Consider the following 18,088-nt stretch of genomic DNA (forward strand, 5'->3'; position numbering starts at 1 on the left):
AAAAAAAATGGAAAAAGGAAAGGTCCTGGTGGTTTAAAGTCGGATACACTTAAGGGCCCCAATAATAAAGGATTAGATAACATGGCGCGTGAACTCTTCCGAAAGAAAACAAAAGATACCCGTTTTGAGTCATAGCCTGCCCAACAGGTCTCCATCGCCATACAGCGAGCGGGGTAATGCTACTGGCGTGATGGGGACCTTTGGACCCGGCATGGCACAGAACGGGTTCTTTTAGGTTATAAGTATATATCGTTTTTTTTTAAATTTTATAATTGTATGTGAACTTGTACATGAATGCAATAAAAGATTCATGTGTTTTCTAAAAAAAAAAACATAATCATATATAATCAAGAAGTAAATATCCACAATTTTGGTACCGCATAACAGTGGATTAGCTGACTTCTTACGCGCTGATATCACTTGCTGAATTCCTTATAAGTAATCGTTAAATACCTACTTACGCAGATAAATATAAAACAACATGTCATTTAATCGCGAAGTTTGTTTCTGCTAACACTTCAAACCAGCGACCAGATTATGAGGGGTAAATTGAGTTAGTATTGTTTTTCTTTGTTTTGACGAATGATGAGAGAAGACGGCATGTGAATGAAATGAGAATGTTGCGATGGATGTATGGTGTAACAAGACTGGATAACATTCGGAATGAGTATATAAGAGGAAGCCTGAGAGTAGCGCCAGTGACAGAGAAGGTGAGAGGAAGTTGATTAGCATGGTATGAGCATGTGATGGGAAAGGATGAAAGCAATGTTATAAAGCAACAAAACGAGTGGTAAATATGAAGGTAGATGGATACAATGGTAGTGGAAGGCGTAAGAAAAGATGGATGGAATGTGTGAACAATGATATGAGAGTGAAATGTACCTCTATTGTATTAGTATGGAAATGACGGCTGATAGAGAGGAATGGAGGAAGATGATCTGCTGCGCCGACCCCAAATAATGAGAAAAGGGCAAGGGAATGATGATGATTGTTTTTATTTGCCAAGAGTGGCACTGAAGCTTTAGTAGTTTCATGTGTTCTGCCTACCCTTTTATGGGATACAGGCGTGATTGTATGTATGTATGTATGTGTATGTTTTTCTTTCTTTTATCATGACATTATATCGAACGGGCGTGACCTTGTAACACGAAAAAACAACTTGGTTTCCTGATGAAGAATTTTCACTTCATAATTTTCATACAAATTAAATATTAAATTACATTCATTTCTTATTGCTTACACCTAAATAATTAACTCTTTATTAAATATATATTTATTCCATTTCATATTATTCTTAATTGTCAGTGTAAATATGTACCTGCATCAAAGTATATCAAAATTTATTTTCACTCTTTAAATTGAAACATCACGAAATAAATTCCCATTACATTGCGTTTTAGGATTTACAAATTTCAATTGTTTCTTTACGCAAACCTAATTTTTTGCGCGTGATACACACACGATATAATTTTTGATTTGCCTACTGTGCTAGCCTTCAACCACCTATTATCCTCTTAATCATTGCATTTCAGGCATTGTCGCAGCATTACTGGTAACCTTGGTCGCTGTAGCTGCCAACAACCAATGCCCATCAGACTGGACCCAGGACCTGCTTCTGCCCCACGATGACTGCAGAAAGTTCTACATGTGTCGGTTCGGTCAACCCATGGAGATGACCTGCTGGGGCGGGCTTTATTTCGACATTTACACGTGGGAATGTGGCGATCTGTCAGTAGTGGATTGCGGAGATAGGTACGTTCCTGGACAACCTGTGACTGAGGCGGAGACTGAGCCTGAAACGGAACCTGCCACTGAAGAACCTACCACACCAGAACCTACAACTGAGGAACCTACCACACCAGAACCTACAACTGTTGAGCCTACAACTGAGGAACCTACCACACAAGAACCAACAACTGTTGAGCCTACAACTGAGGAACCTACCACTGAGGAACCTACCACTGAAGAACCTACCACTGAGGAACCTACCACTGAGGAACCTACCACTGAGGAACCTACAACTGAGGAACCTACCACTGAGGAACCTACAACTGCTGAGCCTACAACTGAGGAACCTACAACTGCTGAGCCTACAACTGAGGAACCTACAACTGCTGAGCCTACCACTGAGGAACCTCCTACACCAGAACCTACCACACCAGAACCGACAACTGCTGAGCCTACAACTGAGGAACTTACCACACCAGAACCAACCACTGAGGAACCTACCACACCAGAACCTACGACCGAAGAACCCGCATCACCCGCGCCAGGATTCCTCCCGAACGGCTGTCCCGTAGACCCCCACGTCCACTGGCTGCTGCCTGTGGAGGGAGACTGCAACGGGTTCTATTACTGCGTGTGGGGAGATCTGGTCCTGAGCGCCTGCGCGCCCACATTGCACTTCAACAAATATGATCAGGTAAGCGTGCCTATGGTTTTTCTCAATGTTCTGAATTTACTATAAAAGTTTTAACTTTAACCTAGATTCGTGTTATGTATATTTATACTTACGGGTCTTACGGTAGGTGTAGGTTAGGGCTTCCAATACCGGGATCCCGGTATCTCGGGATCCCGGGATCCCGCCTTTATTTGGGCACATTTCAATACCGGTATTTAATTGGTTGTCTATTGTTTGCCCGACAGTCATTTAACATAATATTCATTTGCCCGAATCTAACTTGCCTGAATTTCATTTGCCCGAATGATTTGTTTACCATAAAAATCATATGACATACTCGTTGTTTATCCGAATATTACCTTCCATAATCATACAATGCCATACTATTTATTAGCCATATTATTAAGTGCAATAATATGGTTTCATAGAATATTCAAACGCCATAAGCAATTATTGCCATATTAATTGTTGCCCATATTATTACCTAACCTAACCTACTTTCTGATAGCAGTTTCATTTTCCAGGGGTCACAGTTCTAACCTAACCTAACCTACTTTTCCAGCAGTTTCATTCTCCAGGGGGTCACAGTTCTAACCTAACCTAACCTACTTTCTGATAGCAGTTTCATTTTCCAGGGGTCGCAGTTCTAACCTAACCTAACCTACTGTCTGATAGTATTTTCATTTTCCGGGGGTCACAGTTCTAACCTAACCTAACCTACTTTTCAAGCAGTTTCCTTTTCCAGAGGTTCACAGTTCTAACCTAATCTAACCTACTTTCTGATAGCAGTTTCATTTTCCAGGGGTCACAGTTCTAACCTAACCTAACCTACTTTCTGATAGCAGTTTCATTCTCTAGTCCTTCTAGTACCTATTATAGTAGTTTTCGATTCTGCCAAAGCACATTATGGAAATTGACTTTTCTGGACGCTAATTTGTATGACAAATGATGGTATGGAATGTGGTAATTACGGATTTCGATGATTCTGACAAATGACATTATGGAAACTGACTTTATGGGAAACAAAGTTTCTGGCACTAGATTAATATAGTAAACAATGATTATGGCATAAGATGTTATGAGAAACAATATTATGATTGTTGAATAGGATGGCAAATAAAATTATGGCAAATGAAATTCTGGCAAATGGGGGTATCCCTATTTAATTTAGTAATACCGGGATCCCGGTATTCTTAGAAACTAACAAATTTTGGCAAATAAACGTAAATTACTCGTCAAAAACGTTAAATTTCTGCATCATGATGGTCGCTACACTCGTAAATCTTAGTTCTTGCTCTCGTTTCTCGATTTGACACATTCTCTGTTAGGTGTCTTTACAATATTTGTATGAAAATGATAGTTTTTTCGATGATTACCTAGATAAAGTTACGTGTCAAAAGCATTCATTGAGAAGGGCCTGTCGCGAACCTTATTTGACACATTTGGCGCACTTTGAATTCGCTCGTAAGTGTGACAGAGAAGCAATACGTCAAACGTAGTTGCAACAGGCCACAGACCCTCTGTAAACAAATCGCCCTGATGCTAATTGGCTAATTGTTCAATGATTTGGCGGATTTATTTTATTAGTGCTTTAGCGCCTCTAGCGCCACGAAAAACAAAAATACCACTAAATTGTACCACAGATATTGATTAAAAATATTACAATGTGTTTCCAACAAAAAATCATCTCATGTTCTACGCCGTGTCTTGCGTGGGCGACGGTCGCGCGACCGTCGCCGTCGCGTCTCATACTTCCATATCGATAAGGTTTGATTTCGTATGCGTCGCATCGCCGTCGCGCGACCATCGCGCGACCGTTGCCCACGCAAGCCACGGCGTTAGTTTCCAAAGTCAATTATGTGTCTTGTTATTTAATAAAGTGATATTATAATCAAATTTACAGTACAATTATACCATTAACACTGACTATAAAATGTAAAAGATTACCTACTGAACTACAAGGTTCTATTCCGCACGAGCCTAAAGAGATCGATTTGGCAGAAAACTTGGTTTGCTATGGATGGCCGCGTCTTCTTTCGAAATGTCCGATTTGGCGGCAATATCTAACTTACAGAATCCGTTCACTATTGTCTTGCAAAAACTTTTTTCGCATATATTTGATTCGTATAAAAGTTCTTGGCAGAAGTCACGATTGGCAGAAACATCTTACGCAGAATATGCTTTGGCATAAACCATTTCGCAGATGTTTGTAACACCGAATTGTCTGTTGTCATAATGTTAATGTGCATAATAGTATTCTAGTCGAAAAATACTTTCGCAGATAATTTTATGATAATTAATATGATAATTTTATGCATAATATTTAGGCTGCATAATGTTGCAGTTTGCTTTTTGATATGCAAGATACCTAACACTCCTCCTCCTCATTTCGCTCGTCGTCGCACCTAACGGTGACTCTGGGGCAGTATTTCCTTTTTGATAGCGTGTAATAATTCTGCTCATGTCATAGTATGCTATACGATTATTATTTATTATGGTATATAAAACTATGCTAAATCAAAATCGAGTAATGTTCTGTAAAACAATATTCTGCCAAATGTGTCTTATGCGTAGGTGGTAGTAATAATGCCAACCAAGTTTTCTGCAAAATGACCATTCGACCGATAGTGCTTCTGGCGCTCTTTCCCGCATGCTTTACAAAAGGAACCCTTATGGCACCGCTCTGTCCGTCCGTCTATCTGTCCGTCTGTCACATTACTAAATATCTCGAGAACTACTTATGCTATCGATATGAAATTTGGAATAGCTATGAACATTGTTAACCTCTACAAATAGAAGGTATTATTTTTTATAGAAAATGGCCAAAATGAAAGGGGGGCAAACTGTAAATGTTCAATAGTTCAATAGTTCAATAGTTCTTTATTTGCATCATATACATTTTACAATAGGTACATGGACCCTGAAAGGGTATAGCAAGTTTGTGGCATAACCAATTATATAAACGAAATGTTAAGTTACTAAGTCAAGTGGGGTGTCGTTAGAAAGAGCTCAAAACGTATATTTTTTTGTAGTTAATTAAGAATTATGAAGGAAAATGTAAGTAACGAAAAATTATAAAAATTTTACGAAACATAGATTTTATGCTAAATAATACAACAAAAATCAAATTATGTCTGTAATTTGTATATATTGTATATCGTACTTCATTTATTAATACAAGAGTTTACGTAAAAAAATATCTTTCAAATAAAGTAAAAACTGTCGAAATCGGTTAACATCATAAAAAAATATCCCTGGAAAACCAACATGCTATAGATACAGGTCGGGCAATTTGGTTAGCGAATTCACCGAGAGATGGCGCTATACTATACTTCTAGTCAAATCTTTTAAGTTATTCATGATTATTTTAACTATTGTAAGTTTGTTCTGGTTCTGGTATTTTTTATGGTTTACGGAATCATCGGTGGGCGAGCCCGACTCGCACTTGGCCGGTTTTTATTATTATGCAGCTTATTAAATAATATTCACTCATGTTTTTATCTAGATAATATTAATAATATTCAATATGACCTAGAGTACCTTACTAAATATCTTTTTTTCTTTTATTTCCAGTCTTGTGATTGGCCCGCAAACTCCGGCTGCACTACATCGCTGAACAAACACAACCTCGGCCAGTATCTACAACATTTTTAGAAGATTAGACTACTAAAAAATTTTGAGCTACATGTATGTACAAGGACATTGTCAAGCAGTTCATTGTGCTTTGAACAGTTCTTAGTATTCGCTCTTAAGCGATAAGACCGCCTGTTTTTACCTTTTGTTAATTTATTGTAAAGGTGTGCAATAAATAGTGATGTAGTGTATAACTAAGCACAGCCAAATTTACTTGAATTGAACCACAATCTGCTATAAAGGATTAACTTCCTACCTAGGTACACAAGAGCTGACCACGTGTGGAACGTCCGACTTCCGAAAATTAACTACTTAATGTAACAAATAGGTATTCTTAAAATAAGTAGATAATTTTAGGTGAAATAATAATTTATAAATAGGTGATAATAAAATACCCTTAGAGAAAAACTGTGTTGAGTTTATTATATTTGAAAATCTCCGAGAAAGAAGAAGATAAAGATTTAAGTATTAATATTTAGTACTTATTTATAGACCTTCTAAACTGTAACCTCATCAGCTATGTACCTACTTTATCCCATTCAAAATAACTAAGCCCCGTGTGGTGACGAGTTAAGAATTTCACCACCCCCTTCCCCCTGTGGTTGTCGTATAAGCCGCCTATGGGATATGGGTTCCTTTATTGTGTGGGCGATGGACTAGCAAGAGCAACCAGTCACTGCAATATCACGATTCCGTTTTCTTTCAGTTCTCTAAGCTAAGAGTGACACTGAACCCTGAGCAGTTTGCCTATCCCATTTGGAAATTTGTACATGTATACATAAATGAAGATAGATAAACCACCTTCGAAAAGAAATGTTTATAGCCGCCGCCACGAACTAATTTTCCTATTTCTCCATTTCAGATCCATATAGTAATTTCAATTAGATACCTATCATGATACGCGCTGATGTTATCGCTGAACTACATATACATCTTACAATCGTCAAGTACCCACTTATGGGGAGAACCATATAAAACATCCGGTCGCAAACCACACCAACTTTGTTGCTATTAACAAACCAGACGAACGAACGAAATATGAAGGGTAAGTATTCTAATTATTTACTATCGATAATTAATTAATTATAAATAATGTTAACTGCTTTCAAAGTTTTCTAAAATGGTTACTTGGCCGATTTTTTCAAGACGGCTGGACACATTTTGGTTTCACTTTTTTTTTTAATTGTTTAATTAGTAGTTATAATTGATATGTTTATAATCGGTAGTTGAACGTTGGCGTCAATACGCCTAGCATTATTTTTTTGATGATATCATGGATAAAAATCTAAATAACTATTCCAATAATTACTTAGGCGCTTCTAACTCGTGTAATGATTAGATACTCCGTATTTTCTCTCGGAAAGCGGCTCATTAGTAAAATTGTGATCTAATTTATCTACCTTTATATTTTTTCATCCGCTTCATGTTCACAATGTCATTGTTATAATTTATTCATTTACTTAGGCTACTACTTAATTTGTGCCTTCCATCAACTTTTTAGCCGTCATAGCAGCCTTATTAGTGGCTGTGGTGGCCGCAAAGGCCGACGAGTCATGTCCGTCCGACTGGTGGGCTCGTGACATGCTTCTGGTCCACGAAGACTGCCACAAATTCTACATGTGCTCATACGGCAAACCAGTAGAGATGACCTGCTGTTGCGACCTGTTCTTCAACGTTGAAACCAGACAATGTGACTTCCAGTACAATGTAGACTGTGGTAACAGAAATAGCCCAGTAGATTCTGGGCTTACATTTGATCTAGAAACCACTTCAAATTCCACAGAAGAGTCTACAACCCCTGCTGATCCTACACCAGCGGAAACAACTACATTGGAACCCACAACTCTTGATCCTTCGACAACGGAACCTACAACCCCAGAACCCACAACCCCTGAACCTACAACAGCAGAACCTACCACTCCAGAACCCACAACCCCTGAACCTACAAAAGAACCCACAACCCCTGAACCTACGACAGCAGAACCCACAACCCCTGAACCTACGACAGCAGAACCCACCACTCCGGAACCCACAACCACAGAACCCACAACTCCCGAACCTACAACCCCTGAGCCTACTACAGCAGAACCCACCACTACAGAACCCACAACCACAACCCCTGAGCCTACGACAGCAGAACCCACAACCCCAGAACCCACAACCACAACCCCTGAGCCAACGACAGCAGAACCCACAACCCCAGAACCCACTACTACAGAACCCACAACCCTTAAACCAACGACAGCAGAACCTGCGACACCTGCGCCCGGGTTCCTCCCAAACGGCTGCCCCGTAGACCCCCACATACACTGGCTGCTGCCTGTGGAGGGAGACTGTAACGGGTTCTATTACTGCGTGTGGGGAGAACTGGTCCTAAGGGCCTGCCCGGCCACACTGCACTTCAATAAGAACCTCCAGGTAAGTTTCGTAATGGTGGTTTAGTTACCATTAGCTCTCTATTGACCAGCAGCGCTTCACCTTGAAAAGCCTATAAGTGTGATAATCACAATGACATTATTTGTCAATCCTGTTTTTGGGATTTTACATGAAGCAAGGTCACAAAACACAATATAAGGTCACCATTGACGCCCGCCGGTCTGGCACAGTCAGTAGTGACCATTTCTGCTACGCCGCGGTCCCGGGTTCTAATCCCGGTAAGGGGATTTATTTGCGTTATGAGCACAGATATTTGTTCCTGAGTCATGGATGTTTTCTATGAATATAAGTATTTATATCTAAATATATAAAAGACATTGTATTGTATAAGAGATATTGTATTGTGTGTGTTTGCAGTCTGCCAAATAAATAACTTATCTATCTTATCTATCTATCTGACTGACTGACTGACTGACATATCAACGCACAGCCGAAACCGCTGGTCCTAGAGATTTCAAATTTGGCACGTAGGTTCCCTATATAGTGTAGAGGAGCACTAAGAAAGGATTTTCCAAAATTCACCTCCTAAGGGGGTCAAATGGGGGTTCAAAGTTTGTATGGGGAAACAAGATTAGTTTGACTAATTTATTCGAAACTTCACAGGAAGATTCCTTAAGACATATGACTGAATACGTGTTTCAGGTTTTTTGAAAATTTAACCCCTAAAAGGGTGAAAAGGGGGTGATAAAGTAAAAAAATCAATATGGGTATCGTTTTTATGGTTTATCGGGTCGCTGATCACGATAAATACAACGTTTTTAAAATCTAACGAGGCGGAAGTGAAATACCTTCTCCCCTGTAGTGGTGCAATGGGGTTTAAATATCAAAAAAATATATAAAAGAGGATATTGACTGACTGACCGAAATATCAACGCACAGCCGAAACCGCTGGTCCTAGAGACGTCAAATTTGTAAAGTAGGTTCCTTATATAGTGTAGAGGAGCACTAAGAAAGAATTTTCCAAAATTAACTTCCTAAGGGGGTCAAATGGGGGTTCAAAGTTTGTATGGGGAAACAAGATTAGTTTGACTATTTTATTCGAAACTTCACAGGAAGATTCCTTAAGACATATGGCTGACTACGTGCTTCAGGTTTTTTGAAAATTTAACCCCTAAAAGGGTGAAAAGGGGGTGATAAAGTCAAAAAATCAATATGGGTATCGTTTTTATGGTTTATCGGGTCGCTGATCACGATAAACACAACGTTTTTAAAATCTAACGAGGCGGAAGTGAAGTACCTTCTCCCCTGTTGTGGTGCAATGGGGTTTAAATATATAAAAGAAGATATTGACTGACTGATTGACATATCAACACACAGCCGAAACTGTTGGTCCTAGAGATTTCAAATTTGGCACAAAGGTTCCTTATATGGCGTAGAGGAGCACTAAGAAAGGATTTTTCTTTCAAAATTCTCCTCTTAAAAGGGTGAAATGGGGGTTCAAAGTTTGTATGGGGAAACAAGATTAGTTTGACTATTTTATTCGAAACTTCACAGGAGGATTTCTAAAGAAATTTGACCCCTAAAGGGGTGCAAAGGGGGTAAAGTCAAAAGCACAATATGGGTATCGTTTTTATGGTTTATCGGGTCGCTGATCACGATATCACGGGGACGGGGACGGGGACGGGGACGGGGACGGGGACGGGGACGGGGACGGGGACGGGGACGGGGACGGGGACGGGGACGGGGACGGGGACGGGGACGGGGACGGGGACGGGGACGGGGACGGGGACGGGGACGGGGACGGGGACGGGGACGGGGACGGGGACGGGGACGGGGACGGGGACGGGGACGGGGACGGGGACGGGGACGGGGACGGGGACGGGGACGGGGACGGGGACGGGGACGGGGACGGGGACGGGGACGGGGACGGGGACGGGGACGGGGACGGGGACGGGGACGGGGACGGGGACGGAACGGGATAGGGTTAGGGATAGGGATAGGGATAGGGATAGAAATAGGGGACGGGGACGGGGATAAAATGCAGGTGGCTCAGTGGGAAGGTATTAGTAAGTAGGCATGGGCGAGTATCCTGCATCCGTAATAACTATTACATTCAATGTGCTGTAAGAAGATCGTTGTTTGCTTGCCTTTTATATGTTTACGTTTGCAATAAGTATAAGCAAAATGGAAAAAATTGTAAGCGATAATGCAAGGAAGTACTTTCTACCCTACCGACCATAGCGTCGAGATACTGGCTATGTGGGTTGTATGAAGTTTCCCCAGTATAAATATTTAAATAGGTAAAATACATACATATTCGTACCTACTACCTACGCTGTGGTCGCTTTGTAACAATTCTACAATCATTGCAAGAATTTATTTTAAAGCAATAGTAATATGTGTAAGGTACAGTCAGCCAAAACCGGACCGTACAGCAAATAGATCAGTTACAATGGCCCTCCAGTCGAGAATTGCCCCGCTTTACCTTAATCGAAATAATCGCGGACATCTGTACCTACAAAGAAACCTACGGATCCAAATGAAAATCTTATTTTTTGTAAACGTTTCAATAAGAATACTTTTATTACGCGGGCGAAGCCGCGGGTAAAAGCTAGTATTATATATATCGTTATCTGAGTACCCACAACACTCGCCTTCTTGAGCTTACCGTGGGCCTCAGTCAATCTGTGTAAGAATGTCCTATATTTATTTATATTTATATTATTTATTTACCATTTACCATTTTTTATTCTTTTGTGATTGTTTTTTGCCCAGCTTCTCTCTTAAATTTATATTATAACTAGCTTTTTTTTCCCGCGGCTTCGCTCGCGCTAAATTCGAAAATTGCGGAATGTTCCATACAAACGTCCACCCCCCATTTTTGGTAAGTGGGGGCTTAGAAAGAGACAAAAACTAACCTTTGGCACTTTCCATCCCTTCAACTATCTCCAATTCATCGCTCAATTCATCGCTCCGTTCTGCCGTGAAAGACGGACAAACAAACAGACCCATTTATAATATTAGTATGGATTATTATAAAAATGTTGACTTCTACGACACCCACGGGAAGAAAGGGGGTGGTGAAATTTTTAACCCATCACCACACGGAGACTCGGCTGTGGGATATGGGTCATATGCATGGGTTAAATTGTGGCGTAGGCGAGAGGTTGGCAACTTGTCACTGTGCAATGTCACAATTTGGATTTCTTTCAACCCCTTTTTGTCAAGAGTGACACGGAAACTTAAGTCGTTCATGTGCTCTGCCTACCCCTTTATGGGATACACGCGTGATTATATGTATGAATGTATGTATGTATGTATATATGTATAAAAGTGTAAAATATAAAACTAACTAGAATTTAAACCAGTAACGCAGTCAGATTCTAATACAAGAATAAATATATGAATCAGATATGTGTGCTTAAGAATTTGGTACATTATTTTAGGTTTGCGACTGGCTCGCAAACGCTGGCTGCGACTCTTCTGTAACTACGACCACAAAAACTGCAACCTCTAGACAAACTGCACAACCTAATGCCACTACGTCCACAAGTACTACGACAAATCCCACAACACCATCTGAATTCCTCCCCAACGGTTGCCCCACCAACCCCCACATACACTGGCTGCTGCCTGTGGAGGGAGACTGCAATGGGTTCTATTACTGCGTGTGGGGAGAACTGGTCCTGAGGGCCTGCCCGCCCACACTGCACTTCAATAAATATCTCCAGGTATGCGTGAGCGAATCTAATGAAAATAACCATAATTTGTATAAGCTAAATTATTAGGGTTCCGTACCTCAAAGAGGAAAAACGGAACCCTTATTTACACTAGTTTCACCTTCATCGACTTGTAAAATGTCAAGTTAATTAAATTTAATTCAGCATCTTTGCCTACATGTTTACTACTAGCTTTACTACTAGCTTAGGCTTCGCTCGCGTTAGAAAGAGACAAAAAGTAGCCTATGTCACTCTCCATCCCTTCAACTATCTTCACTTAAAAAATCACGCCAATTCGTCGTTCCGTTTTGCCGTGAAAGACGGACAAACAAACAGACACACACACTTTCTCATTTATAATATTAGTAAGTATGGATATTACTGTCGGTTGTTACCATCCAGCGCACTGATAGTCATATTAGAGCGACTTCAAATTTAAAATATAACTAACCTAACCTTGGAATGTTCCAAAACTTCACATAAAAATTGCTTTAGAAGTCTATTCCCAAAAAATTTAACACAATTTGAGCATTTTTAACGCCTGTTAGGACTGCAAAGCAACTAATAACTTATAGATGAATTAATCGTTAAAAAATTGGATAAGACGGGGTTTTAAGAATTTCATTCATTTCTAGGTATGCGACTGGCCTGCAAACGCTGGTTGCAACTCTTCTGTTCCTATTACAGTAGAACCCACTACCGCTACACCTAGCCCCACAACGCCCACCACTCCAGAAACGCCCACAACTGCAACTCCCACAACCGCGACTCCCACAACTGCGACTCCCACAACTGCAACTCCCACAACTACCACTCCAAAACCCACATCACCGTCTGATTTCCTCCCGAACGGTTGCCCCACCAACCCCCACATCCACTGGCTGCTGCCTGTGGAGGGAGACTGCAACGGCTTCTATTATTGCGTGTGGGGAGAACTGGTCCTGAGGGCCTGCCCGGCTACTCTGCACTTCAATAAGGATCTGCAGGTACGCTTTGAACTTCTCTTAAAAGTAGTTTTTGAAGTTCATCTTCAAACGGATGAGACACATGCTGAAATATTTTAACGCCTGCTAGGAAAGCAACTAAAAACTTACACATGATCTTTCGACGCAAAATTGGATTAGATGTGATTTTAAGAATTTTGTACATTTCTAGGTCTGCGACTGGCCCGCAAACGCTGGTTGCAACTCTTCTGTACCTATAACAGTGGAACCCACCACTGTCACACCTAGCCCCACGACACCTACCACTCCAGAACCTAATATCACTACGCCCACAACTGCAACTCCCACAACTGCAACTCCCACAACTGCCACTCCTACAACTGCAACTCCCACAACTGCAACTCCTACAACTACCACTGCAAAACCCACATCTCCGTCTGACTTCCTCCCAAACGGTTGTCCTACCGACCCCCACATCCACTGGCTCCTGCCTGTGGAGGAGACTGCAACGGGTTCTACTACTGCGTATGGGGAGAACTGGTCCTAAGGGCCTGCCCGCCCACACTGCACTTCAATAAAACTCTTCAGGTAAAATACATTAAGGTCATAAGGTGGTAACTATAATGACTACTTACTTGCTCTATTGATCCGCATACTTTGCCCAAAACGGCAACGCAGACGAAATCGTTGTCTTGAATTTTATTAAGAGTGCTTAAGCAGGTAATTCTTTAATTTCAGGTCTGTGACTGGCCATCGAACGCTGGTTGCAACTCTTCCGTGCCTACAACTAAACCCACCACCCTAGAACCTACCACTACGCCCACAACCTCTAAGGATACAACTGTGAAACCCACAACGCCTCCGACTGGGTTCCTCCCCAACGGCTGCCCCGTTGACCCCCACGTCCACTGGCTGTTGCCCGTGGAGGGAGACTGCAACGGGTTCTACTACTGCGTGTGGGGAGAACTGGTCCTGAGGGCCTGTCCGCCCACTCTGCATTTCAATAAAACGCTTCAGGTAGGACATAGTTATGGTCGTAATGTGGTAATTGCAGTGACTGTTTGCTCAGAATGAGAAACTATTGTATAAGTATATAATATACACGGTGTTTCCGGTATCACTCAAAACCTCAGACACCCCAACTGATTTTTATTTTTTTAAACTCATCTAGAGTATTCATCTTTTAATCTGATCGTTACTTTTTTTTAAATTGAATATTTAATTTTCTGTACAGCTCTACTTGACTTTTAGCTCTACACTCAATAAAATAATTGCTAACTACCATCATAAACCATAACACTATTTATTTGTGTACGTTACTGCAACGACATAAGGTTTACCAATAGACAGCTAAGATGTCACTGTAAAACACTTTAAAGCTTTGTCACAGTAAACTTCAAATTGGACAGGTAATCGCAGTAAGCAAATAAACTCAATATTCAAAATGACAAGGTTCTAATTAGGTAAGAGTTCAATTTGTTATGACTTATGATAAACATTAAGATTAAACTGACAAACAACGTCAAACTAGTAGCGGAAAAAATAATCGTCCAAGTAACCGGCCAGTATTAATACCCCTAAATACTGAAAAAAGGTAAACAACCTCTAGCAATGCGATATACACAATGTTGTATTACGAGTACAATAGAATGGGCACGTAAAAAATAATTAATAATACTAATTTAAATAAATATATTACCCCCATCAAGATATAGCTCAATCGATTCCACTCTCGATTTTGAACAAACTGTTTTCAGGTTTTTAGTGTTAAGTGAAACACGGTGTATATTAATTGTATAGATACTGCGCGTAAACCTAATAAGGGCGATAAATAAAACCAGACATATAATTCAATATTGTTATCATTAATTAAGAGGTGTTTTTGAGTTACTCTCAATTTTCACCCCATAATGAATTTTTGAAAAAATTCCCAGCAGCAATGTACTGTAAACGTGATTGCGATGACAATCAATGACAACTGTCAACGAGCGTTAAACGCGAGTGTGTTTGCATTACGTTGCGGGCCGAATTAATTTTTATGGATAAAAAAAATATTTCAATTTTAAGTAAAAGTTATCTAATTCCATTTTTAACCGACTTCAAAAAAAGGAGGAGGTTCTCAATTCGACTGAATTTTTTTTTTGTATGTATGTTACTCGATATCTCCGAGAATCGTGGACCGATTTTCAAATTTATTTTTTTGATCGAACGGGTATAACACCGAGATGGTCCCATTGGCACCAAGTCGGGGTCTGATGATGAGATCTTGGAGAAATCGAGGGAACTCTTTAAATGTTATAGGCACATGTAATGTTTTCTTAGTGTATTATTCAAAGGTACACCAGTATTTACGCCTGATGGTAATAATTTTATGTGACTGAGCTGATGATGGAAGGTCAACTCTTCAATGGTTAGGAGTTAAAGGATAATTCTTTCACTACTGTACATATATTCGGACTGATACATATAATATCAATAGGAACCACTAAAAATCAACAAATAAATAAACTTTATAACAAAAAATAAAACCGCCTTCAAAAATGAGCGCGTTACAAAACATGGAGAAACTAAAAAGCAAAAAATAATAAACCTTTGAATTCAGATTTCTTATCGGATTGCAATAATCTAAACATCCAAATTATAAACAAATCAATTATTTTTGGAGTCTGAATTCAAAGGTTTATTATTTTTTGCTTTTTAGTTTCTCCATGTTTTGTAACGCGCTCATTTTTGAAGGCAGTTTTATTTTTTGTTATAAAGTTTATTTTTTATGTCCTATACTCACCACCGTTAAGAGGTTCGCCCGTATTAGGTTTACACCCTGTATATAATATAGATTAAAAGTACTAGTGCGACGAAACTGCGTCCTGTAACACAGGGATTCCTAGCTCAGGACACAGGGTCGTGATTTTCTGCAATTGTAAATTTATATAATAAACTTTTTTCATTTTTCATTTTCATTAGACTGTGCTTAAAAATTCGTATTCGTATTTTCCAGGTCTGCGACTGGCCTTCTAATGCTGGTTGCAACTCCACTTCACCTACTACAACAACACCGAGCACTCAAGTTCCAAATACCACCGAGCCTACAACCTCTGCACCCGTAGAACCCACTACACCCGAGGCTGGGTTCCTCGCGAACGGCTGCCCCGTCGACCCCCACATACACTGGCTGCTGCCTGTGGAGGGAGACTGCAACGGGTTCTATTACTGCGTGTGGGGAGAACTGGTCCTGAGGGCCTGCCCGCCCACACTGCACTTTAATAGGAAAATTCAAGTACTTAAGCTTAATTGACCGATTTTCATGAAACATGGCTAAAAACACTCCCGACTAACTCAGCTTTCAAACAAAAAAAACTAAATCTAAATCGGTTCATCCGTTCGGGAGCTACGATGCCACAGACAGACACACATACAGACAGCCAGACAGTCGGACAGACAGACAAACACGTCAAACAAACCCCGTAGTTTTTGCGTCGGGGGTTAAAAAACGATAGAGCGATATTTACTACAAATACTTTTCATTTCCAAATATCCACGAGAAAATATCCAGAGGACCCCACACTATGTAAAGCAACAAATTGAAAATATGATAAGTGTAAACATTGTCATTATCAAATGCGATTTCTTTTTTTCGGGAAATACCTTTCTGGGTTTCCAAACTGAAGGTCGTGGCTTAGGTATATAACGTGAACGTGACTCTTAGCTTAGCCAACAAAATACCAACCAATAATTATTTTTCCCGTAAGCCAATGAGTTGAGGAAATCATCGTAAGATTCATAAGAGAACCTCTTAGCTACCTTATCCTAGTTGTCTCTTTTGGGTTTGGTGTCTATTTTATAAAAATTGAACCCGACCGTGTAAATCCATGTAATGTGAACCAACTTTTTCAGGTTTGTGACTGGCCTACCGATGCTGGTTGCGTCACATCGCTGAACAAACACAACAGGGCGGAATACAACAGACTTTTTGCCACAGAGCTGTTGAGGGGAATAACAAATTCCAGAATCTAAACAGATGAATATTGTGATAGCGATGAACGCTTTTTGGCGAGTACCGAGATTCATGGAGAAAACCATCCCGGAAAAAAGATTTGAAACTATTGTTAAATATACAGCTGATCAAAAGAAGATGATTTTTCTTGTGTTAACTCCCCTCGTATCATATTATTAGCTGTGGGTGCATCCCCTATTAGAAGCAATGGTTTCCTATGATGTTTTCTGATGTTGGCTGCTTGGCTGGATGAGAGCAGCGCGCAACGATACGTAAGTCGTAAGTCCTTACTCCTTATGTTCATCCTTAAAGAATAACTTTGTCCAGCAGCGGGTGTCTCGGGTGAGTACTAATGAAAATACTTACCTTGCAACATGACATTTGATCAAATAATATTGTGATTATAGCTTTCGACCACCAACAGTAAACGGCCTAAAGAATGCATATAGGTCTTTGGAAAGAGACAATTAACGTCACATAAGTAAAAAATTAAGACAATTAACGCTCTACGAAGACGAAAAACCGATGTGCATTATTTATGGCCGTTTACTGTACCTACGTCTAAACATTCGCTATTATTTATATTGATTGTATTAGGTATTAGTACGTTTTCACATTATCCGATCCGATATCGGATGTCGGACCGACATCCCATTCATTACAGGCACCATCTTGGATTTTTTCCATTGAAATCCTTCCGACATCCGATATCGGATCGGATAGTGTAAAAGCGGACTTATATATGCATATTTCCCTTCTTATAAGAGTTATAAGTTATAAATATTCAAGATGTCTATTATGGTGTTCTAGACCATTGGAAAGCGTAGCCAAAGCTGAAACATTGAGTCACTTTAACACTTTGATGTAAAGAGCACGGTTCACCCTGTTGTGGCATAATTTTTTTATGAATAATTCTATTGTGCATAATCGATTTAGTCATAATTGGCTTTGTGCATAAACTGCTATGGCATAGTCAAGTTTAGCATAATCTGTTTAGGTAGATTGTGATTTGTCCGAATAT

At 40.1% G+C, this 18,088-nt stretch overlaps 1 protein-coding gene across 1 annotated transcript; it reads left to right on the forward strand.

Moving 5' to 3' along the window:
• The first annotated feature begins 492 nt into the window (after nucleotides 1-492).
• On the forward strand, nucleotides 493-17,204 carry LOC125234193 (mucin-2-like). The gene is given in 11 exon segments (XM_048140401.1): nucleotides 493-553; nucleotides 1,533-2,422; nucleotides 5,975-6,032; nucleotides 7,536-8,452; nucleotides 11,857-12,141; nucleotides 12,765-13,115; nucleotides 13,285-13,523; nucleotides 13,526-13,661; nucleotides 13,812-14,090; nucleotides 16,072-16,350; nucleotides 16,968-17,204. Coding segments are annotated over 11 exon segments (3,570 nt in total). The 5' UTR covers nucleotides 493-537; the 3' UTR covers nucleotides 17,088-17,204.
• The last annotated feature ends 884 nt before the right edge of the window (nucleotides 17,205-18,088 follow it).

This window comes from Leguminivora glycinivorella, chromosome 15 (assembly GCF_023078275.1).
Source record: "Leguminivora glycinivorella isolate SPB_JAAS2020 chromosome 15, LegGlyc_1.1, whole genome shotgun sequence".
NCBI lineage: Eukaryota > Metazoa > Arthropoda > Insecta > Lepidoptera > Tortricidae > Leguminivora > Leguminivora glycinivorella.